The sequence below is a fragment of the Xenopus laevis genome, chromosome 9_10L (assembly GCF_017654675.1).
Source record: "Xenopus laevis strain J_2021 chromosome 9_10L, Xenopus_laevis_v10.1, whole genome shotgun sequence".
NCBI classification, from domain to species: Eukaryota; Metazoa; Chordata; class Amphibia; order Anura; family Pipidae; genus Xenopus; species Xenopus laevis.
This window is the reverse complement of record NC_054387.1, coordinates 30,176,976-30,203,490: the sequence shown is the minus strand read 5'-3', so window position 1 is coordinate 30,203,490 and position 26,515 is coordinate 30,176,976. Positions and strand designations below refer to the sequence as shown.

The following is a 26,515-nucleotide window of genomic DNA, read 5'->3' as shown; positions in this document are numbered from 1 at the left end:
TGCATATGATTTATAGATGCTAATTCTTTTCAAAAACTTAGCAACCTGTGAAAGAATATGAAATCCTTGGGCTGAAAACACCAATTGAATATTAATATGAGGAGTTAAAGACTGCTAAAAACTATACTAATTGTGCTAAGGAGATCATTTTAACAAAGTTATTCTGCCATCAAATCTCTAGTCACGTTGGTTTATTTGAAATGCTTTTATGGCATGGGCAATTTATCCAGGGTAGGACTGGGACGGCGAGACACTGGGAAAAAAAAAAACACCAGCCCAGTCCGGCCTTTTTCCTGAATACTGATTCCAACCTCAGAAGTGGCCACAGGAATAAGAAGGTATGTGCGGGGGTGGGGGGTTGGGACTCGAGCAGAGGAAGCTTTGTGGCTTCAGCAGGGGGCCTGGGGTGTGTGAGGGACCCTGAGGCAGCAGCCCCGGTGGGCTATGGGTCCCCTGGTTTGACCGATTCTAACCCCCACCCCCTGCCTCCCTAAGGTGGCATCCGTGCTTCCTCCCACCCTCCTCACCATTCTAAGGGTCCACGTCGCTAGTGCAGAGAATGCAAATTTGTGCTCTCTGCACTAGAATAGCTGAATTTCCGGTTTAATAAACAGAAATTCAGCTCTTAAAAGTTACAAGGAGTGATTTTTTTTTTTTTGCCACCCCTGGTAACTCGTGGTGCACTGCTGCCTGAGGTGAATTTCTCAACTTGCCTTCTGATAGCCATTCTTGCACTCACTCAAATTACCATACAGGTCCACAATATTTATTACTGGTACTTTTTTCACTTCCATATAATTGCACCATTGTGTCCATCCTGACTTTTTTGGTGTTTATTGGCGCTAGAGAAACCTGAAGCTGCCTCCACCCTTACCACAGCAGGTTGAATCAACAGGCATCAATAGGCACAGCAAACTTGCTACATAAGGATGACACATTCAATCAGTTTTAACACTGAACATAAAAGAAAAAAAAAAAAAGTCTTCAAAATATTACCCTACATTAAAAATTGCATATAGGTCATGTTGATCATTTCTCACTAATAGGACTGCTTTTGTAAGTAATTGTTACTTGAAGTTACTAAACCTGACTGTTTTGCCAATTTGATTTTGTTCCTTTTCAACCTGCCAATTAGAGGTTCTACTGCTGCACAAATATGGCAGCCCCCTCATTGGGTTGCCACCTGTCAGGTTTTCCAAAGAAGGAAATCCAGACAAGACTCCCATTTCATAGCCCTGCCCCAGATGTCACTATTTCCGTCCCTGACATCAACAGTTACAACGTCAGCAGTCCCGACCTGTGAGGTCACCGCACCAACCCCATGTTCAGTGAAAAGGTGAAAACCCTCATAAAGGAACATGGGGAGGGGGTCAGACCGCTAATATAAAAAGCATTGAGCAAATACAGATGAGCGGATATCTGAATAAGCAAACCTGGTTGTCTGACCCATTACATTAAATTTTTTCACTTTTTGCAACAAAGAGGTGCTGCAGTGGTATTTTTCTTGTATGTCTATGCAAACCCCTGCCAAGTGCTTTGCACCCAACTCACAAGGTTAGATAAAGTGGTTGAAGCACACACAATATACTGTAGACGTGTGTGCAAAAAGCTGTGCGGGAGCTATCTGGCCTAGGGGCCACGAGTATAGGGCCGCTTAGTGTGGGAAGTGGCACAGTAATTACATGCCACAACATATTTAGACAAGCCAACTTGAATTTAGTTAAAAATAACTAAAAATAACTTTTTCTACTTTTTCTTTAAATGTTAAGGAAATCATATGGCATATGAAAATTCTTCCTAGAATATAATTTATTGGTATGAATTAATATATGGTTTTGAGTGGGAAGCAACACAGTGATAAGACTTGGATCACAATCCTTTGGCAGAAATGTAGTCATTTACAGAAAAAAAAATGTATGATGTTTGCAGTAGTAAATGTATAATGAGTTTCTGTTCTGTTTAATTTTAAAGCCCTGTCTGGATGAGTCACTGACCTCGATACCGAAATGAGAAAACTGTTAGATCTCCATCTCGCCTTTTAAGATTTTTATTGGCTTTAAGTTTAGTGACCTCAAAGAACAGCTGCATATCTAAACCTTGCAAGTACTGTAGTTTAAAAAGAAATGGAAAAATAGTAATTGTAAGCATTAATAAACACAATGTATAGCAATTCTTTTTAGCAATACTGTTACCATTCTGCTTAAGAGATGGGATAACCGGTAGTTCAATCTCACGAGCCTGCAGCCTGCTCACAGACATCATGCTTTTCTTGCTTCAAGAAAACAATCTTTCCTTAATGTCCAATTGCAGCACACAAATGGGGGATTCCAGTCCCCTCCTCATCTGTAGGACAGCAGGAACAATAAAGTTTTACACTATAATAACCCCACCCCTTCCTCCTCCCTTCATGTTTTTTCTGCCCTACCTTTGGTAGGATAGCAGGAAGGAAGATTTTTTTTGGATATTTGTTTTTTTCAGCTCCAAGAGGGCTGGAGACAAGCAGGGAGCCAGCAGGGCTGGTGGTCCTAGCAAGGGGGTAAGGAACCGTGCAGGGAACGCCATTTTGAGCCACAGAATGTATTACACCGGTTGATCCGGTACTTCCGCGATCCAACTGCAGTCTGGCGTAAACACACTGGTGCGAACGCCTGACGTCATCACGCTGGCGCGCATTAAGGTCATTCTGCGTTTTTTCAGCGCGAAAATTAAAAGTAGCCAGCGTTTTTTCAGTTGGATTGTTCCCTGTCACTGAGGTGAAAACTGGGTTCAAAGCTGCGGTGCCTGGGGTAACAGCCTAAAGGTATGGCTCTATGTCTCTATCTCTATTGTCTCTCTATCCTCTATATTGGAATGCAAGGATTGTTATTGCTGTATTAATATATTGCAGATGTCTAGTCATGAAACTGCTGCAGGCAAGAGGAAATCTAAGACCAAACATTTTGTTTGCCGTGAATGGGAAGTGCCATTACTAGATGATTATGGAAGAGGACGTTATGAGGAATGTTTAGCCAAGGCTGATAATGTGCCACAACAGTCTGAAGTTTCTATGGCATGGCTTAAAGATTATCTTCAACAATCTTTTTCTGAGATAAAACAATCTATTTCACAGAGAGATTCAGGAGATGTGGAGAAGTCTCCGAGATCCTTGGAATGAGAAGAGTTTACAGTAATTGATGAAATGTATTCATCATCTGACGAGGAAATAGAGATGGCAGTTTTTCAGCCGGATTCAGTATCAAAATTGATTAAAGCTGTGAGAGCAGCAATTGAAGATCAGGAGGGAAGTACATTGCCTGTGGAAACAAAAAAGGGATGGCCCCAGAAGAGGCAGAAGCTGTTTCCAGTACATCCAGTAATTAAAGATTTGATAGAATTTGAATGGAAAAATCCGGATAAACCCCCGGTAATTAATAAAAGATTTAAAACATTGTTTCCAATCAGTGATGAAGCCAAGGTGTGGGAATTGCCTCCAAAGGTTGATGTTGCCGTTGGACGTCTGTCTAGAAGAACAACCATTCCAGTGGAAGATGGGTCTGGTTTAAAGGAAGTCATGGACTGCAAGGCTGAATGTTCCCTTAGGTGCATTTATTCCACATCATCAAATCAATGCAAGCCACTTATCGCTGCATCAGAGGTTTCCAGGGCCCTCAGAAACTGGGTGGTCCAATTGGAGGAAGATGTGCGGGGAAAAACACCTAGGGAACAACTGTTAAAGGATATGAAAATGATTAAAGCTGCAGTAGAATTTCTATGCGATTCGTCCATCGAAGCTCTGAAGCTTTCCTCCAGGAATATGGCTTTGGCCACGACCGCTAGACGGGCCATATGGTTAAAGCCATGGAGGGCGTATTCTACATCAAAGATAAATCTTTGTAACATGTATTTTGAGCCTGGACACCTATTTGGTTCTAAATTAGATACTTTGATGGAAAATCTTTACCTCAAGATAGAACCGGAAGAGGTAGAAGTTTCTTTTTTCGTAAACAGAGAAGATCTCCGCCAAGAACTCAGCAATCCAGGTTTACTGAGAGGGAAAAAGAGAAAGATAGACCTCATTCATTTAGAGGACAAGGAATATCAAGAGGTACAAGAGGAAGAACTAGAGGTGCTTCAGGAGGAAATAGATTCTCTTCATGACGCCAGAAGTTTGGAGGTGGGAGGAAGACTAGAATTTTTCTATCTCCAATGGAAGAGTTTTGTCACCGATCCTTGGGTTCTTCATCTTATAAAGGAAGGCTACAAAATAGAATTTATAAGAAAACCACCTCAAGAATTTGTCATTACGCGAATGAAAATTCCAGATCGGAAGCAGCAAGCATTTGGAATAACGTCAGCCCCCCGCGTATTCACGAAGGTGGTGGTAGCGGTTGTAGCAGGTCTAAGGGAAGTGGGGATTCACATTGTCCCTTATTTGGACGATTGGCTTATAAAGGCCAGAACAGAGTCTCTACTATCAAGGCATCTCAAGAGGATTCTCGAGGTTCTGGAAGCCCTCGGTTGAATAGTAAATTACGAGAAATCTTCCCTCAACCCTTCAAGACAAAAACAATTCCTGGGCTTTGTCTTAGACACATATCGAATGAATGTAAATCTGAAGGAACAGAGGATTCTAGTTCTTCATGCTCAGATCTCAAGATTACAAACACGTGTCCCAGTATCTCTTCGTCAGATGATGAAAGTATTGGGTCTTATGACGGCATCCATAGTAGCAGTCCCTTGGGCTCGTCTTCACATGCGATTTCTTCAACAGGAGATACTGTCCAGATGGGATCGGAACATAGATACACTGGACTCAGTGGTAGTCATTCTGGTGAATGTGTCAGAAACATTGGATTGGTGGCTCCACAGCAACAGGCTAAGATTAGGAAAATTGATAAGAGAACAAAGTTGGCTCCTGGTCACAAAAGATGCCTCAAATTTCGGCTGGGGTGCTCATTTGGGCTCTCTTATGGTCCAGGGGACTTGGGATTATGTGGAAAAGTCTCTTTCTTCGAATTTCAAAGAGCTAAGGGCTGTATGCCTAGCCTTGAAGGCATTCCAGTCAGAGATCAAAGGGCAAGCAGTCATGATTCAATCAGACAACAGTTCAGTGGTGGCTTACCTGAACAAACAGGGAGGCACAAGATCCAGAATACTTCTGGAAGAATCTCAACTGGGCCGAGAACAACCTGCTAGACCTCAAAGCGATCCACATAAGAGGGGAGAACAACTGTCTGGCAGACAGTTTGAGCAGGGGCAAGGTGCGTCCAGGAGAATGGTCATTGATCCAGAAAGTGTATCAGAAGATCATACTCAGATGGGGTACACCGGTGGTAGATTTGATGGCAACTCGCCACAACGCGAAGACCAACAAGTTTTGCTCCCTATACAAGGAAGACAACCCTTGGGTCCTGGACGCGTTTTCTATACAGTGGAACTTCAGTCTGGCATATATCTTCCCTCCCATTCCCCTGATCGGCAGGGTTCTAAAGAAGATCAGACGGGAACAGGTCTCTGTGATAGCCATAATACCCTTTTGGCCGAAGAGGAGTTGGTTCTCGGGCCTGATAGATGTGTCAAGAGGAATACTGGGTTCTCCCATTAACGAAGGACCTTCTGGAACAAGGTTGTCTGTTTCACCTGGATCTCCATCGATGGAGACTGACAGCTTGGAGGTTGATGGGTCCCTATTAAAAGGATTGGGAGTATCAAAGGAGGTGTTGAATACTCTGCTTCAATCAAGAAAGCCCTCTACCTCAAAAGTATATTCCAGAATTATAAAACCCTTTAAAAGATGGTGTAGTTCCCAAGATTTGGGTGCATCCGAAAATAATATAAACCACATTTTAGAATTTCTTAAAAAGGTCTTGAGAAAGATCTTAAACCCAATATTCTCAAGGTTCAAGTATCTGCATTGTCGGTGTTTTTGGGAATAAAGCTTTCAGAGAATCCTCTCATCAAAAGATTTATTAAAGCAGCAATAAAGCTGAGACCGACCGTAATACAACCTATACCACAGTGGGACTTGAATGTGGTTTTGGAGGGATTGTGTGGAACTCCATTTGAACCCCTGGATAAATCAGATATTAAGCATTTAATCCTTCAAGGCTTTGTTTCTCACGGCAATTACATCAGCCAAGAGAGTTAGTGAGCTTCAAGCTTTATCAGTGAAAGAACCTTATATTAGGTTTTTCCGGGATTATGTGTTGTTAAGAACAGCTCCACACTTCAGACCAAAGGTATCATCCTGGTCTAATATAAATCAAGAGATTTGCCTTCCTACTTTTCTCCCAGATCCTGATACTCCTGAAGGTATGCGCAGTGGCGTAACTAGATTTTACTGGGCCCCACAGCAAATTTATTTTAGGTACCCCAAAATATCCAGAGATTGTCCTGTTTTACCAATATATATTGGAATTGCTCATTAATTAGGGCCTCATGGGCCCCCTATACCTCCTGGGCCCCCCTGCAGTTGCAGGGTCTGCTTCCTCTGTAGTTACGCCACTGGATATGCAATTACATTCTCTCGATGTGGGTAGAATTCTCAAAGAATACATGAGAAGAACACAGGAGTTTAGAAAATCTGAAAATTTGTTTATATCTTTTTTTGGGAAAAACAAAGGAAAGGCAGCTTCGAAACTATCTCTGGCCAGATGGATCAAGGATACTATCCAGACATGTTACATTGCAAATAATCGTTCTCCTCCTATATTTGTCAGAGCGCATTCGACACGTGCTATGGCCACCTCCTGGGCAGAGAAATTTCTGGTTCCAATGGATCAGATTTGCAGAGCAGCTTCATGGTCGAATCTTCACACCTTTTCTAAACATTATAGACTAGACCAGTGATCCCCAACCAGTAGCTCGTGAGCAACATGTTGCTCTCCAACCCCTTGGATGTTGCTCCCAGTGGCCTCAAAGCAGGAGCTTATTTTTGAATTCCAGGCTTGGAAGGAAGTTTTGGTTGCATAAAAACCAGGAGCACTGCCAAACAGAGCCTCGATGTACGTTGAGAATCTACATATTGGCTACCAAATGGCCAATCACAGCACTTATTTGGCACCCCAAGAACATTTTTCATGCTTGCGTTGCTCCACAACCCCTTTTACTTCTGAATGTTGCTCACGGGTTCAAAAGGTTGGAGATCCCTGGACTAGACATTCAGGCTTCCCAGGAGGCAGCTTTTGGAAGAACCATTCTACAGAAGATGACAAGGAATTCTTGAAGCCCACCCTTTTCTTGCTATGTCCCATTTGTGTGCTGCAATTGGACGTTAAGGAAAGTTGAAATTTTACTTACCGTAATTTCTCTTTCCTTCTCAGTCCAATTGTCAGCACAAAGAAATTATACCCTCCCTATTAAATTACTATGCATTCAGTTGTTGTGTGATTACTTTGAAAGAACATGAAGGGAGGAGGAAGGGGTTCTTATAGGGTTAAAACTTTATTGTTCCTGCTGTCCTACAGATGAGGAGGGGACTGGAATCCCCCATTTGTGTGCTAACAATTGGACTGAGAAGAGAAATTACGGTAAGTAAAATTTCAACTTTATTAACACTTCTGCATTAGCAGACAAAGATAATGTTACATGACACCATCAGCACACACATTACTACATATCTTAAATACTCAAAACTCTAAGCGGAGACTGAAATTAAGTAATTCAGCTATTATCGTGTCCTTATAATGTACATATTATTCCCCAAACTTCACATGCTAATTCAAACTACAGTCTGATGGGGCTAAGTAAAATATATTGGTGCAGCTGACCATTATTTTTCACCCACAATGCACAATTTCTTCCCAGAACCCCAGTGTAATTGTGCCTGAATAAAGTTAGCATAAAATTGTGTTTGTGATGCTTGGGACAAGCTGTGAGAATACAGTGGCAACATTTGCACCTTTTTGTAAATATCACTCAAGTTGCACTTGGCTGTTAGGCAGGATATAATCATGTATGTACACATCTCTCAATTGTGTGTAATTTCATAAATGATAAATACTGAGCTAGTGAAACACACTATGAAGATCTAGGCTTAACCCTGGTCAATGTACAGGTTGACACTAGGCAGGGCCAGAACTCAGACCTGGGCCCAGATGGCCAGGTGACCTAGACAGCATGACCAGCCATCTTGCCTCAATCCTCCACACATCTGCTGTGAATATGCACGGGTGGGGGGAGAGAAGGACGAGTGTGCACAGAGATGCAGCAGACACAAGTGGCAGTGGGGAACAAGGTACTAGACCAACGGCAGGGAAATAAAGATATACATGTATGGGCCCCCCATTATTGTACCCTAGGGACATGCCTCTTCTGCCTACTGCTAGTTCAAGCCCTGCCGCAAGCAGGGGTAGGAAGAAGAGGTAAGTGCCTAGAGCAGGGATCCCCAACCTTTTGAACCTGTGAGCAACATTCAAAAGTTAAAGGAGTTTGGGAGCGACAAGCATGAAAAATGTTCTTGGGGTGCCAATTGAGTGCTGTGATTGGCCATTTGGTTACCCCTTTGTGGATTGTCAACCCACATTGAGGTTCTGTTTGGCAGTACAGCTGGTTTTCATACAACCAAAACTTGCCTCCAAGCCTGGAATTGAAAAATAAGCATCTGTTTTGAGGCCACTGGGAGCAACATCCAAGGGGTTGGAGAGCAACATGTTGCTCACGAGCCACTTATTGGGGATGACTGACATAGAGCACAACAGTTGCAGATGTGTCAACTATTTACATTGTTCTGCTGGGGGGGGTTCTGGGTCTGTGACGGAAACAGACATCACAACCTCTCCTGAAGCTGCTGATATAAGTAAAATGTTTTGCGCATGCAGACATCAGATTTTTGCCTGGAAATCGGTAGAATTCTTAAGAGTGACAGGAGATTATGGGACAGAGTGCAAAATCTTGTAACTCAATAAAAAATACGGGGGGTGACAGCTCTTCGGTTGGGGGCACTAAGCACATAGGTTTTCTGTCGCCTCACTTTAGTCCAGGCCTTTGTTTCCCTTGTAGTTTACCTCTCACCACTCTGCCATCAATGTGCATGCTCATTTGTGCCCCAGGGGTTTTGGAGTGGCTAACTTGGCCCGGTACTGGTACTAGGCACAAAACCTAGTGCAAACCCTTTATTAAGTTTGAACCTAGCATGGCACCAGTTAATAGTAAATGGAGCCTTAAAAGACACTATTGCATGCAGGCTGTGCCTGCTCATTAGTGGAGCCCTTCGTATTTATTTAGTTGCACTCTCTTCAGCTCATTTATATCACTCTTAAGGACAGGAGTCCAAAACTGCACTGCATACTCCAGATGAGGCCTTACCAGGGACCTATAAAGAGGCAGAATTATGTTTTCATCCTTGAGTTAATGCCCTTTTTTATGCCAGATAGAACTTTATTTGCTTTAGAAGCCACAGAATGACACTGCCCAGAATTAGACAACTTATCTACAAAAACCTCTAGATCCTTCTCATTTATTGCTGCCCAGATTTCCAACTTAGACAAATCACTCTGCAAAGTAGCAGCATCCTGCATAGAACCTATAGTTCTGCACAGTTTAGTATCATCTGCAAAAATAGAAACAGTACTTTCAATGCCCACCTCCAGGTCATTAATAAACAAGTTGAAAAGCAAGGGACCTAGTACAGAGCCCTGTGGTACTCCACTAACAACACTGGTCCAATTAGAAAATGTTCCATTTACCACCACTCTTTGTAGTCTATCTTTTAGCCAGTTCTCTATCCAGGTACAAATACTATGTTCCAGGCCAACATTCCTTAATTTAACCAGTAACCTTTTGTGTGGCACTGTATCAAATGCTTTAGCAAAGTCTAAGTAAATCACATCCACTGCCATCCCAGTATCGAGGTCCCTGCTTACCTTCTCATAAAAAGAAATTAAGTTAGTCTGGCAAGATCTATTAGGCATAAAACCATACTGGCATACACTCATAGAATTATGATTTGCAATAAAGTCCAGTATCTTATCCTTTAATAACCCTTCAAAAAGCTTTCCTGCTACTAACATCAGACTAACTGGCCTACAATTTTGAGGCTGAGAATTAGGTCCTTTTTTGAACAGAGGCACCACATTAGCAATTCGCCAGTCTCTTGGCACTATGCCAGACCTCAATGAATCCAATGAAATTAAGTAAGGAGGTTTGGCAATCACAGAGCTAAGCTCGCCAAGTACCCTGGGATGAATACCATCTGGCCCCGGACCTTTGGTTATCTTAACATGTTCTAGTCTCTTTTGGATTTCCTCATGTGTGAACCATGCATCATTAGTTGTATTACTAGAATTGGGACTATTAAGAAGGAAATCTTCAATAACTGGTTCCTCATTTATGTAGACAGATGAAAAATATGAATTCAGAATCGGCGCTTTTATTTTGTTTTCATCAACCAGCTGACTTTTTTACTATTAACATATTTAAAAAATTATTTTGGATTCTTTTTACTGCTTGCTGCAATATCCTTTCCATATCAATTTTAGCTTGCCTTATAGCTTCTTTGCATGATTTGTTGGCCTCCTTGTACCTTATAAATGATTCGGCTGTCCCAGCTAACTTGAAAGCCTTAAAAGCACGTCTTTTCTTACTCACCTCAACACCAACACTTCTATTGAACCAAAAAGGTTTTGCTTTGCAACGTCGTTCCTTGCTTACTTGCTTACAAGGGGAATATACATGACATGTATATTTATTAAGCAGCATTTTAAAGACTTCCCATTTTTGTTCCGTGTTTAACCCTGTGAAAAGCATTTCCCACTTAATATGTTGCAGAGATGCCCTTATACTGTCAAAGTTTGCACGTCTGAAATTTAGTGTTTTAGTTACTCCCTTATAGAATTGCTTCTGCAACAGAATCTCAAAGGAGACCATGTTATGATCACTATTCCCCAAATGCTCATCCACACAAATGTTAGAGATGAGTTCAGTATTATTAGTTATTACAAGTTCCAAAAGTGAGTTATTCCTAGTAGGTTCTTGAATGAGCTGGAATAAAAAGTTGTCATTCGGCATATTTACAAACCTACTAGCTTTTTCTGCCTTGGCAACCCCATTACCCCAGTCAACGTCTGAATAATTGAAGTCACCCATAGCAACAACTTGACCCAGCTGTGAAGCCGCTTGTATCTGCAAGAGTAGCTGGGCTTCATACTCGTCACTTAAACAAGGTGGTTTATAGCATACACCAATGATAATTCTCTTTGTAACCATTTGCCCAGTCAAAATCTCTACCCAGAGGGATTCTACACCCTCACCAGTGCCAGCTATGGTTATTTCTTTAGCGCATGGCTTTAATTCAGGCTTTACATAAAAACACACTCCCCTACCCTTTTTTATCCCTCTGTCCCTCCTAAAAAGGGTGTAACCATTTAAATTCACAGTCCAGTCACATGTTTCATCCCACCAGGTCTCAGTGATACCAATTATATCATAATTTTTAGAGCATGCAATTAATTCTAAGTCTCCTATTTTACCTGACAAACTCCATGCATTTGCCAGCATACAGCGGAGGTTACTACTTTTACTTTTGAAATTTACATTACTTATTGGAGAATTATATGTTAAGTTAGTATTATTCTGTTTTCCTTGTAACAGAGGCACCTCCTTAACTGGTAAACTATATGCCCCCCTCACTCCTCCCCCATGACTCCTTACTAACCCCACTGCCCTGTCTACCATAGCTTCCCCATAATTCTTTCTCTCACCCGCCTATCTCACTCATCTATATAGATAAGAAACATTAATATATTCCAACACACAATGTAATCTACTAAGCTACAATTTCCATTTTTGTATGTAGAATACAAATTTGGGCTGTGCATGTATAATTCACCCAACACCTTGATATGAACCCTTGTAATGGAGTTTCCATGTACTTGAATGCAAAAAGAATAACATTCAAACTATAAACATAAGATGTAAAAAATGAAAAGATAGTAATTCATTATGTTTAGTTAATACATGCAGAAAATACATGAAATAAATGTAAAAATAATTAAATAAATACTGTTTCAGTAGAAAGAGAAACAGTAGAAGTACATGGGCATACTTCATGGTTGACATGCATGTCTGACTATTATGAATCCAGAATGCTTTCCCAGATGGAATATCTTTCAGTAATTTAGATCACCATACCTTAATTCTACTTAAGAAACATTTAAAGGAGAACTAAACCCTAAAAATGAATATGGCTAAAAACACAATTGTATATAATTAACTTATTGCAGCAGCCTAAAGTTTCATCTTCCCAATAGCAGCAATGATCCAGGATTTCAAACTTGCCACAGGGGATCACCATCTTGGAAAGTGTCTGCGACACTCATATGCTCAGTGGGCTCTGAGCAGCTGTTAAGACGCTAAGCTTAGGGGTCATCGCAATATATCAAGCAGAAAATGAGGCTGGTCTATAATATAAGCTGATGCCACAAGCTGAATTATTACATTCTGATGCTAGTTGCACTGGATTCTTTGGAGGTACAAATCTTTATTGCTAAACGTAGGACTAAGTTTGCCTTGGATTGGTACAGTAACCCAAAACATAATGTTCAATGTTTCTAGCCTATGTCTTTAGTTCTCCTTTAAATATTAAATAAACCCAATAGGATTGTTTTGCCTTCATAAAGATTAATTATATCTTAATTGGGATCAAGTACAAGGTACTGTTTTATTATTGCAGAGTAAAGGGAAATCATTTTTTAAAAGTTTGAATTATTTGGATAAAATGGTGTATGTGGGAGGAGGCCTTTCTGTATAACAGTGCCCATACTTGTATCTTCACTATTGTGTTTGAGCAGTTTATTAATAGTATTCACTACTCTCATTACTTCCACTGAAAATGCTCACTCGCTTCTTGTAAAAGTCTGGACAAGTTATGCATAGCTCAGCTCCCAATACAGTACAAAAGATTTTCTGTTATTATTATAGCAGCCCATTCTTGTCCTCATTATATCATTATGCTGCCTTTGTTATTTAAACCATTGACAACAAAATATTTTTTTTTCCGCTGCAGGTCCAACTAATTCACTATAATCACGAGCTGTATACAAACGTAACAGAAGCCGCAAAAAGTCCAAATGGATTGGTCGTAATAACCATATTTATAAAAGTAAGTACATACGAGCTTGAAGTTGATTTTATTGATTGAATAGTAAAGTCAACTGTAGTAAGAGTAGAAACCAGCCTCAATGAATGGACTAAGCAGAGCCTTAACTATAGAGGAAGCTTCCTCGATAGCTAACAAGAAAACCCAGCTGCTCTCTTACCTGTGGTGGGGAGGGGGGGAGCAAGTCGGCACTGGGAGTGTGTGGTGTTCATACAAATGGCCTGTAGATGTCACTGTGCTCAAGACATACTGTGCATACTTCCGGTCAGCTTAAAAGTGAAAGTTACTGTTGTGTAATGCCTGCATGACTGCTAATAAAGCACTGTTATACTCTACTCATCCTTGGCTAACCAAAACATAAATGGCGACAAGAATGGCTCTTCTACCTCTGCAGCAGCCTGCACCTTTTCTTCCAAATCCGGGTGAGCCTAGTATACCTTTTACTGCTTGGATTCATATGTTTGAAAATTACATTATTGCTGCTGACCAAGGGGAGATTTCTGCTGCTAGAAAGCGTGATTTACTCATTCACTGCCTGGGAGCAGAGGAACAGCGTATATTCTATACATTACCATTACCTGATGATACTTATGAAACTGCTCTTACTGCTATAAAGAACTTTATCGTGTCAAGAGTAAATGTGGTTGCTGAAAGATATAAATTTTGCTAACATGGACAATGTAATGGTGAATCCACAGAACAGTTCGTAGCAGCTTTGAGAGAGCTGGTTGTTACCTGTGAGTTTGGGAATCTAACAGATGAAATGCTAAGAGACCGAATAGTGGAAAAAACAAACTCATGTTGCATTAGAGAGAGACTGCTCCTAGAGCAAGATTTAACCCTTGCAAAGGCTATTACAGTTGCTAGCCAAATTGAAACAGCACTGGCAGAGGCTAAAACTCTCAGTCAGGGAACTGCTGGGAATGTACAGACTGAATTCAACACTGTGGCCTAATAATGCACAGTCACAGGCAAAATACAGTGCTAAGGAAAGGGATTCACCTACACTGCAAAACCGTGCAGCAAATACAAATAGAAAATACTGCTATCGCTGTGGTCAACACAACGCAAATTTTATTACATCTCCTGCAAAGGCTCTACGGACATTTTGCCAAGATCTGCCGTAGTTCTGCTAAAGATGTTCATGAAGTCACTACTACAAATGTCACAGTATTAAGTGTAGATAAAGCTGATACATTTATTCGAGACAAGTTTATATGCACTGTCAGTGTCAATACTGCTTCTGCTGACAAAGGACACTCCATTAACCTGATGCTTGATAGAGGTTCAGCTGTTTCTATACTACCAAAGGATATTTTCTTGAAATACTTTGCAAAAGATCTGCTTGTTGCACCTGCCCTGAAACTGGTCAGTTACTTTAAGGATCCAATCCCTGTGCTTGGTTGCTTGCTAGTGACTGCTTGCTATTTTGCAATTTGCAAAATGTGACTTTTACATTGTGAATAAGGGTACTGCTATCCTTGGAAGGGATCTCTTTGCTGCATTAAACCTACAATTAGTTGATGGTCTCATTACTACAGCACCAGTGCCTGTCACACAGTGAGTGTCTAAAAGTTCACCACAAAGCAACACTTCACTGGGCTGTGCAAAGAACCTTGTACACAAAGTTAAGACCAGATGTAAAACCAGTACCATTTCCTGATTCAACATGGGAAAAACTTGTTATTGATATTGTTGTTCCTTTTACAGATGTTCCTATAGAGTGCAGATTTGCTATAACCTTGATAGACTATTACAGTAAATGGCCTGAAATTGCATTTGTTTCTCATATAACATCAGCTACAGTAATAATATTTCTGTCTACAGTCTTCAGCAGAGAAGGTAATCCAAAGGAGTTAATATCAGACAACGGACCACATTTTGTCTCATCTGAGTTTGAATCCTTTCAGAGAGAGAGGAATATTGTGCATAGGAAATCTTCAGTGTATTACCCACAAGCAAATGGAGAAATCGAGCGATTCAACAGAAGTCTGAAAGAAGCACTACAGATAGCAAATCTTACTGGGAAATCTTGGAAAGTATTTACAAATCATCTCCAGCTGAATTATTACATGGCAGACAGATGCGCACTAAGTTACATGTTGTAGACATCAAACTTCAACAAAATACTGTGCCTACAAAATCATCTACTGCAGACATTGTGAAACGTCAAAATGCAAGGCTTATACCGACAGAAAACGTGGTGCCAGAGAAGTGCACTTTCAGCCTGGATTTTTAAACAGAATTAAGAAACCAGGAATACTGAAACAAGGACAATCTAAATTTACTACACCACTTGAAGTGAGACGCCAGTGAGGACCATACACACATGAACTGTCTGATGGATGCATATGGAATGCAAGACATCTTGCTTCTGTTAGATTTGACTTTGGAGAAGCTCCATTTGATGAAGGACATTTTCCTACTCCTGATGTCAACTGCAAAAGGCCTGAAGAAAGTGAACCTATAAGGCGTACTGAGAGAATCAGAAAACTACCTGCATGGACCTTGCGATGTGAAGAATGTATATTGCTTTAAGATGCATTGTTGTTGTTTATTACATTTGCCCAAATGCTTTCCTACTATAGGGGGAATATGTGGTGTTTATACAAATGGCCTGTAGATGTCACTGTGCTCAAGACATACTCTACATACCTCCTGTCAGCTTAAAAGTGAAAGTTACTGTTGTGTAATGACTCTGCTAATAAAGCACCGTTATACTCTACTCATCCTCGGCTACCCAAAACATAACAGAGTAGATGGAAGTGGGCAGGGCAGAGGCAGGATGGGAAGTGCACGGAGGATGAGGATGGGAGCGCGCCTGGCCCCTCTGAAGATTTTTTTTTTTGCGGTTTGTGTTTTTTTTCCCTTTAGCTCCAGATACAACATTGCTTGTTTGTGATCAGCTTTGAAAAAGGAGGTCTCTATAAAAAATTAAGAAAACAGAGAAACTTTTTTTTTTTTTATATAATACCAGATTACTGAAACCAGATGAACAGATTCATTTTTAAAATCTTAGGGGGTAATGTAATAAATGGACTTGCCACCTTTCTAGTAACCCATAGCAAATCAAATCAGCTATTGATTATTAGATGTGGGCAGCCTTATGATTTTTTTTATTACAGTATATTGTTAATGTTTGAAATTTTACATTTTCTAGCCGATTCCTAAATGGAATACATATTGCAGCTATAGTTATCTGGGATATGTCTGTGTTAGAATTTAGACTCATTTAAAAAAGCGAACGGTGCAAATAACAACTGCAATGTGTGCGAGGGGCGACATAGCTCTGTAGTGGAACTGTGTGCATGTGCTATACAATTACTTGCACCCTGAAGTCTTATCGAGGACTATTGTCAGTGTAACTTTGGGTGGTCACTTTTTGACATATCACACAAAAATACAAATTGCATTAGATCATATGCCCTTGACAGCTAGGATTTTTTTTTTAAGACTTTCTCTCTCTACAGGAGGGTTTGAGACGAGACAGGGAGAGCCAAGGCAAGAAGATGGAGAATAACAGTTATTGTATAAGACAGAATATGCAATCAGCCCGTCTTTACAAAACCAAAAGGGAAAAAAAACAGCAATATGTATACGATTATTCGTTCAATTCTTAATATTCGCAAAAACAAATGGAAAATCAAAGTGGATGTTTAGCTGCAATTTGTGTTATTTGTCACTTGGCAAGAATGTTTTTTTTAACATTTTTATTTTATCTCCAGGTAACAGATTCATCAAATCTTTTCCTAAACCGTATGCTAAACAGAGATACCATCACAAGAATAACATACAAGAGTAAGTAGCCTTGTCTTTATATGTTACAAAGAAATAGAGACGTCAGCATGAAGTTTCCAGGGCTACACTGTATTTGTTGTGCTAAGGTGCTAGGCAGAATGGTGCAAGATCGTTTCAGAAAGGCAGCAGTTCAAAAAAAATGTGATTATAGTTGGTATGGTTAGCATTTATTTTATGTTTCCTGAGTGTAATATCTGCTGGGCAGCTGTAACCATAGTAACCTGACTAAAGTTAAATCATTAAAGGTAATGTTAATAATATGCTTAGTCACCTTTATCATTTAACATAACCTATTAGACTTGAAAATTGGGCATTTTCAAAAATCTCATGTTTGCAGTATGTTATTTTACCCAGTGTACAGTTATTAAAATAACAGAGAAACACATTGGGGGTTATCAAAGATCAAATGCTAGCTCTTTATATACCTCGAATGGTTTCTAATTTAAGAAAAAACGAATCAGCGAGTTTGGGGTTAACAAAACAAAAACTCAAAATAAGAGAGCTTTCAGCAGGAAAACCCAATTGAAAAACTGAAAAAACTCAAACATCATGAAGGCTATTAACATCTTCAAATGTTCAAGGGGCCTCTGCCATTGACTTCTACATGATCTCAACAGGTTTTAGATGGTGTATTTTTGTATTCAAGCAATTTCCTGGGTCGGGGTATAATAACCTCAAATTTTTTAATTGAATTAAATAAATGTTAGAACACATGGGAACCTCTTGGTGATGGAGTTGATATCACTTGACTCCTTTTTCTTGCTTGATGGGTTTGGGGTGTGTTCTTCAAATGCCTAACACCAGCACTGTAATAATCAAAATAATTGTTGCCATTCTTTTGGGTTCCTTATTCATGCCGTAGGAAGAATGAATGGTTAGATGGAAAGTGAAAACGGACACCCTTTTGCCTTGAGGTGATGTTGCTTGAATGCACCATACAATTACCCCCAACCCCGGAAAGTTAATGGGCATCAAATCATCTATATATATATATGTCCTGCTTTTTTCACTCTGAAGTTTGTATCTCAGAGTAGGGATTCTTAGAAGAAAAACCTCAGCCTTTCTTGTAAACATTGAGACAGAATGTGAGATATCATGTGGCAAGTACTGAATGTCCCAGACAGCCAAGAATACTGTATATACTTAAATGGACTTAAGGATTTGACATAGTAAGTGACAGCTCTAAACATCAAATGCCACAGAGAAGAGAAGATAATCCATGACACAGTGAAGAGGAGAAATACTAGTTGATGAGCTACTGTCAGCAAAGAATGGACAAGGCATTTGAAAAATCCCTAAAATAAAATCTGAATTCCTTTATAACTTTTGGGGCTTCTTTTTGTTTGATAAGCCCTGTAACCATTACTATTCTAGCAGTTACCCCAAATGCAGTTAATTGAAGACAATAGTATCCTGAAAGACATAGGCAGGATTGTAAACAAACATTATGTCCCATCCAGGGCTGTATTTATATATAGGCACCCAAGGGCCTGTGCCTAGGGCAGTAGCTTTACAGGGGGGCAGGTGACTATATAAAATTAGTTTATTAAAAAAAAAGAAAAGATCTCCCCAGTCACTGCCAGATCTTACTGTCTAAATTTGGGGAGGGTTGAGGAGTGCCTGGGTAACAAGCAGGCAAAGTGATTTCATGAACACGGATGTGATATCACTGTTTTGAAGTGCAAAGGTAGCAATGACTACTCAATCTCAGTCTGATTGCATATTGGTATGCAAAAAGGCAGCTTTTTGTACCCAATTAGTTTTTATTTTTAACCATAACCAACTGACAGCACATAATTCAAATTTATTAAAATGATTTACTTTTTGGCTGCAATAAATGGTAACAAAACAGAAAATTGTACTTGATTTTAACTAAGCTGCATAATTCCATATTGGTGGCAAAACATTCCTATTCATGTTTAATGGATTTTTAGCAGACCCTAAAGTATGTTGATCCAAAGTAGGGAAAGACCCCTTATCCACAAAACCCCAGGTCCCAAGCATTCCCAATAATAGATCCGATACCTGTAACATGTTTCATGCTAATATGTTCATTAGAGATCACTGTATCATAAGAGCATTTGAATAGGTTAGCTATTTAAAATAATAAATGCTGATGCCATTCCTATGAATAAACACAATGCCAAGAGGGAAGTTTCCCTTTGTATAATAATCAATGTAGAATGAACAGACTTATGAGTATGGTATATTTTTCCATTGAAGGGTTGTTTCCTTGCTCTGCTTAACATTGTCAAGATTTATAGAGGCACATCAAGCTTTGACTTTAATTATGATTCACCTCTTTTTATGCAATTTAGCCTTCTTGTTGGTCACCCTTACAAGGCAACCAATGCCTTGACTTTAGTTATTTTATTTGCTCTTGCCATGGGGAATGCATCTTATTTTAATGATTTAATTACTTTCTAAGTAAATAATTCAATCTCAATCAATTTATGGTACAATTTACAGTAATTGTGCAGATTTCTGTTGTTCCTAGAAGCTCCTTGCCTTACTTGATCTACTAAGATGATATCAGTTCTTTTTCTTGGTTCACCTGTCCCCCAGCAAGGATAGATGCATGAGCAAATCAATCAGCCCAAGCCCTGTGCATGCCCCCTGGCACAGAGGGGATATACTCTGTGGCCATTAAAATGGCAGCTGCAATCTAAGCACAATTAGCACAAGTTCAGGTTTTGGCCAAATTACAGCGATACGAAAAAATTACAAGCAAGGATATTAGAACTATCATTGTGCTGTAAGATAGGTAAATAACTATTTTTGAACATAAAGTTTAAACTTTGAGATAAATATTCATAATATACCATTTTATCACGGTTCCTTTCAGTAGACAAAACCCATACATTTTTCCTTTCAGTAAGCAAAATATCTGTGGATATCCTGCAATGATGCAGTACCTTGGGGCTCATTTATCAACACTGAACAAATTTGCACCTAAGTAACCCATAGCAACAAGTGATATTGCAGCCATCTGCAGGTGGAACAATGAAAGCAAAAATGTGTTTTTCTTAGTTATGTCCAGGTGCAAATTTGCCCAGTCTTGATAAAAGACCCCAGTCAGTTTTGGGTCCAGAGATGTCAGCTGTCAGTATGGCTCCTCTGGCAGAGGTGGCATGCCCTGAAGGAACTGGACTTCACCTATGCCATTTTGGGGCCCCTGCATTCTGCAGAGCTAATTCCAGCAGGTGAATGCATATTTTAGCCTGTAACAGCTCTTGTATTAATAAGGGTGGTCTACAGGACCAGAACAACAGGGTTTAATTATCCTTGAAGAAAAGTCTTGGTCATACAGGTATTGGATCCGTTATTCTGAAATTCAGATTATTAAAAATGATTTCCCTTTTCTCTGTAATAATAAAGCAGTACCTTGCACTTGATCCAAACTAACAATTAATCCTTACTGAAAGCAAAACCAGCCTATTGGGTTTATTTAATGTTGATGTGATTTTCTAGTAGGTTTACGGGTTGAAGATCCAAATTATGGTTAGATCCATTATCTGGAAAATCCCAGGTCACAAACATTCTGGATTATAAATCCCATACCTGTACCCGAAAAGTCTACTGTGCAAACATACTGGTTCATGACAATAATACATGTGCCAGTGCTCTCACTAAATTAGATGTTAGTGTTTTGTGCAGGGAATTTTTTTTTCTTATAACTGACAGCAGTGCTAGACTGCTGTAAATTCTATCTCTTCACAGTCCTGCACAGCACGAAATCTGTTCAGTCTCTTCACAAACCAGCAAGGGATTGCCTGTGCAGTGGGGTTTCTGAATGAAGAAGCAAGTGCGTATAGGGAATCAAACCTTATGTTGTCTGCCTTGTAGCTATCCGAGCTGTTCCATGAGCACTCCAATTATACTGATTTAGCCAAACACTGTATTTAGTTAAAGGGTACTTAATAGATTTCTCATGTATCAATCTACTTATCTAGAGTATTTGATTGAATAGTTTGTTGTGTATCACAGTTGAAATTCCTTTTAGAAAACATGTAAAATTATAATAAATATTTAAAATCTGAGTATAAGGAGCATTTTTTAGGAGCAAACATAATGTAAATCATTTCCAAGAACTTCAAGCAATTCCCCGCAGCCAGGCAATTTCTTATTACTTCCTATGACTTGCTAAAGTAAGTTACTGTAGATAATTATAATTGAGTTTCTTTATTATATGATTGATGAAAAAATGTAACTGCAATGTCTATGAAGCATTTTATTTATTCAGGTCATAATATACAGTAAAGCATGGAGTAATCTTGATAACATTTCACTATTCTTCTGCTATAGAGAAGAACCGTTTGGTTTAAAAAGGCTGCTAGGGGTAGTAGTGGAATGTTTTCAAGATAACTCAACAAGTCCAGGTGCTTTATGGCTACTACTAAATACTGATGGTAAGTTTGGAGTCCAAATTTGCTAAATTTATTAAGCTCTTTGTACAGGTATAGGATTCCTTATCAAGAAACTCATTGTCAAGAAAGTTCCAAAGTATGGTTAGTCCATTTCTCATAGGCTCCATTTTAATAAAAAAAGTTTACTTTATTTTTTTTTAAATGATTTCCTTTTCCTCTGTAATAAAAAAGTACCTTGTACTTGATCCCAACTAACATGGTTAATCCTTATTGGAGACAAATATTCCTTCTCGATTTATTTAATGATTACATCTTTTTAGTAGACTTAAGGTATGGCGTTCTATATTATGGAATAGTAGGTTTTTGTTGTCCTTCTAATCTGTTCGTAAAGGACTGTTTCCATGTTTAATACCTTAAGCATTTTAGCATTGTAGAATTGTGTAATATTAGATTTTATTTTGATCAAAAAAAAACCCACAGCTAAGCATTACAGAACATTATACAGTGAATTGAGCAGCTGTTGAGAAGCTAAGCTTAGGTGTTGTAGTAAACTATCAAGCAAAAAATTAGGTTGCCCTTTCATAAGCTGATGCTACAGGGCTAATTATTACATTCTGATGCACTAATAATGATTAACTAATCAGTCTAAGCCTTATATTGTGACATTTATATTATATAGTCCCCGAGTTCAATAACTGACAGCAGCACAGAGCATGTGCAGTGAATCAGCAGAAAAGAAGATGGGGAGCTACTAGGCATCTTTGGGGACACAGATCTTTTCTGCTAAAGTTCTTGAGTTAAGCTTTAGTTCTCCTTTAAGCAAAAATAATGTATAACTAGTGATGAGCAAATTTTTTTAGCCAACCATGGATTAGCAGCAAAATTTCACATTTCACAATCTGCAATTCTTTTTTGGCCAAACTGCTGCAAAAATTTGCCACAACAAAAAAGTTGCAGGGACAATGTTGCCAAGACAAAAAAAGTCGCCCATTGACTTTAAAACATTTGGACAAAAAAAGTTGCTATAAGAAAAAACACCTGTTGACTAATGCATTTGGACAAAAAAAAGTTGCCGGGGGCGTGGCCTGATGGTGCACTTACTAGGACGTGTTTTGTGGAGCTCCGGCATACTTTTACCCTAAACTTATCGCAAACTTCCTGCAACTCATCAGAATGAGGAGGAACCAGAAAGCGGTAACCATCAGCAGTACCCCAAAGACAGCGGGGGCAAAGAAAAACCGTGATATCGAACAGTTTTTTGAGAAACCGACTGAAGAGGCAGAGAGGTCAGAAGAATCTAATATGGCGGAAGATGAAGACCAATGCCCCACCGCCGACATAACAACCAATATTTCTGACTCTCCCGCCCTTCACACGCTGCTCGCCGACCTGCCGAACAAATCTGACCTAGCCCAGTTACTGAAGGAAATTAAATCCTCCATAAGGCATGAGGTAATAGGCCTGCAGACGGAAATGACTAAACTAGTGGGCAAGCTGACATCTTTAGAAGCTACGCAGCTGGATCTCATCGATAAAACAACTCAACTATCTGCATAAGTTACCAGCCAGGAACGGCAAATCTACATGCTGAAACGAGCCACTGAAGATTCCGAAAATCGGAATAGGCGATGCAACATTAGAATCAGAGGCCTCTCAGAAAAGTTTGATCTGCCTGACAGCCGCCAACTTATTGAGGACCTCTTCAGGCAACTGCTAGGCCTTGACAAAGATGAACCGATACGGATCGAAAGATTCCACAGAGTGATGTATGGGAGACAAGGTAAACCCAGGGATTTGCTCTGCTGCCTCCACCATTTCACCCAAAAGGAGGCAATACTCCGCAAGGCCAGAGAGGCGGGAGAGTTATCCGTCGGAGACGACAAGATTGAGCTCTACCAAGACCTGGCGCACTCAACGATTCTACAACGTAGATATCTGAAAGAGTTGACGGCTACCCTGAAGACGCGCAAAGTTATCTACCGATGGGCCTTCCCATTCGCCTTAGCTGTTCGGCACAATGAATCATGGCTTCATCTACGTGAACCCTCAGATGCGACACACTTCTGCTCGGCTCTTAATATCGCACCACCGGACCTCTCCGCTTGGGCCCACTATGCCTACGGTCACGACGGACCAGAGGCGGATGGCTGAATGGTGATTGCTGCACCCCTCTCTCCTTTGCTCATCTCGATGGTACTGGTAAACTATATCTTTGTTTTATTTTTCCCACTACGCTTAGCCTGGTTGTTACCGAGACAGAGACATATTCACAACTCGGATCTTGTTTATTCGCTCCCCCAGTTGTTTGTTGTTTATTATTCCGCATTAGCATGTTCCGCAGGTTTGAGCATTCTGCCCTTATAGTTGGGACTACGCTACATGGGCAAAACCTTTCTTTTTTCTTGGACAGGCCCGCTATCGACTCATTGGTCAGAGACACTATAGCCTATATCTCTGTGGCATTGCCTTGCTGCACTGCGAATGCTTAGAGGATTCCCCCCCCCTTTTTTTTTGTGTTATCCTCCTCTTTGTTGTTTCTATATAAATGCTCGTAGTGTTAACATGTTTTGCAGTATATAGGTTTTGATATGTAGGGGACCAATCTTGAGGTACTGACAATAGGGCTTGAGCAAACTTTCCCTTACAATCACCCTCTGTTTATCTTAAATTAATGTGCAGGTTTAGCCTCAATCATTGAGCAGGTAGCTGAAGTTACGGTGTGCCGGAGCACCGCCTAGGTCGGTTTGCTCTCAGACACTCACCCCCCTTCTACGCTCTTTGCGTATATTTCACTAATTGTAGGTAACGGCTTGACGTACCTTCTTTAGTAGGAGCGTATCAACCTTTGATAGGGAGACTTTCTTCCTATCTGCTTTCCCCCATTGGTCTATTTCTTTCCTCCTTCCTTCACTTGTTCTTCCCCTACCCCCTCTTCTCTCAGCCCTTCCCTCTATCCTTTCTCCTAGGCTTCTACTTTCATACCTTTCCTCTCTATCCCCCTTCCCCCCCTCTTTTTTTTTTTTTTTTTTTCCTTCCTGGTTCTCCTCTTCATTCTTTCTCTATTCTTTATCTCCTTTCCTCTTTGATTTCTGGGAGGTTGACTAATAGCACATAACATAATGCAGTCACAACAACGTTCAGAGTTCAAGGCTGGTACTGCACAACTCAACGTGATTAGCCTAAATGCAAATGGTCTTAATTCTCCTAAGAAACGTATTCTCCTAAGTTCAGAATTAAGACACCTGAAAGCTCAGGTAGCTTTTGTACAGGAAACTCATTTTAAGATTTCGTCTGTTCCTCGGTGGTCCAATAAATATTTTCCTGACATACACAGTAGCATACCCCAAAGAAATAAGACCAAAGGGGTCGCCATATTATTTGGAAGGAATTTTAATTTTAAAGTCCTCTCCACGAAAAAAGATCCTAATGGAAGATTTGTCTTTGTCAAAGGCACCCTAGGCACTCAGAAACTCACCTTTGCCAATATATACCTACCCAATGAACATCAAGATACAACATTCCACACTATAACTGAAGCTCTCCTGGGTTTCACAGAGGGTCTCTTGATCCTGGGCGGGGACATGAATGTTCCGCTTGATCCAGCTATTGACTGTTCTAAAGGCATCTCTAGCATAGCTACGAATCTCAATCGCAATATTACAAAAGACTTACACCGACTACAGGTCATTGATGCATGGCGCCTTGCCAGACCAACAGAACGAAACTACACCTTTTACTCAGCAAAACATGATGTATACACCAGAATTGATTACTTATTTTTGTCCCAGCATCACCTTGGTGATCTAGGTAAGGTCGAAATATTCACCCGTTCATGGTCCGATCGTGCCCCTATATCTTTATCTGTCTCTTTGAACACAGACTCCCCCAGAGCAAATACCTGGAGATTAAACGAGGCAGGATTGAAGGATACGGTATTTTTGGACGAACTTAAACAAGCCCTTACGAACTATTTTAAAGAGGATGTTAGCCCTATAACAATCTGGGAGGCCCACAAATGCTACATTAGGGGCATACTTATCCAATTATGCGCTAGGAGAAAAAAGGCACACAAGGCCAAACATGAGGAATTGCTTTCTGAAATTCGAAAACTTGAAATCACTCATAAAAGTACCCCTACTGCAGCAATTTTGTCACAACTAGTTACGCTGCGCACAGAATTGGCAAATCATCAATCTTTTCACTGAGAAAGTTATTCTACGAATGAGACACCGGTTCTATGAACATGGGGACAAGTGTGGCAGATTGCTAGCCCGACTTTCACATGCACAAATCACTAGAAACCACGTTCATAGCTTACAATCAAAAAAAGGTAGTTTATTGCATCACAGCCCCCATATAGCACAAGAATTCCACAGGTATTACTCTGATCTCTACCAGATTAACTCCCCACCATTAATTAATGGCGCTTCCCACTCTGAAGCAATAGATACATTTCTTGACTCAGTGAGTATCCCTCAAATAAGCTCAGCACAACGCTTGACCTTAGAGGCAGACATTACCTCTGACGAAGTCTTTCAAGCAATTAAATCGTCCCCGACAGGCAAAAGTCCAGGACCAGATGGATACACCATAGGCTATTATAAAACATGTTCGGACTTACTCATTCCCCATTTGACAAATGCATTCAATGCCCTACAAACTAACGCCCAATTCTCGCATAATTCTCTGGAAGCGCATATCTCCCTCTTGTTAAAGGCTAATAAAAATCCAGAGGATCCAAGCAGCTACAGACCCATTTCTCTGATAAATGTCGATGTAAAACTCTTGGCAAAAATTGTCGCACTCAGAATACAGAAAGTAATTAACCCCCTGATAGGTCTTGACCAAACTGGCTTTATTACTGGTAGGGAATCTAGAGATAACACCAACAAACTGATTAACATACTTCATTACGCGAAACATAAAAACATTCCCCTTATGCTTCTGTCGACAGATGCCGAAAAGGCCTTCGACAGGGTTAGCTGGACCTATATGTTTACATGCCTTACAAAATTTGGATTTGGTGATAAAGTTAGCAGATGGATTCAATCTCTCTACAATGGGCCTGTAGCCAGAGTAAGGGTGAACGGGGTACTTTCGGATTATATCTCTATCAAAAATGGCACCCGACAAGGTTGCCCTCTCTCGCCCACCTTGTTCGCTCTCGCCCTTGAACCCCTCCTTATACATATTCGATCTCATCCAGACATTTCGGGTGTCACTATCACGGATAGACAGTACAAAGTGGCAGCTTATGCAGACGATCTGCTTTTTT

General features: G+C 40.2%; 1 protein-coding gene across 1 annotated transcript in view; it reads left to right on the top strand.

Annotated features, from left to right (window-relative positions):
- The window catches only part of LOC108701790 (carbonic anhydrase-related protein 10), a 178,369-nt gene that overhangs the window by 112,842 nt on the left and 39,012 nt on the right, over positions 1 to 26,515 (top strand). Inside the window, exons 5-6 of the mRNA XM_041576218.1 lie at positions 12,983 to 13,078; positions 16,801 to 16,873. Coding sequence (XP_041432152.1) covers positions 12,983 to 13,078; positions 16,801 to 16,873 — 169 coding nt within the window. The remainder of the gene's footprint in view (positions 1 to 12,982; positions 13,079 to 16,800; positions 16,874 to 26,515) is intronic.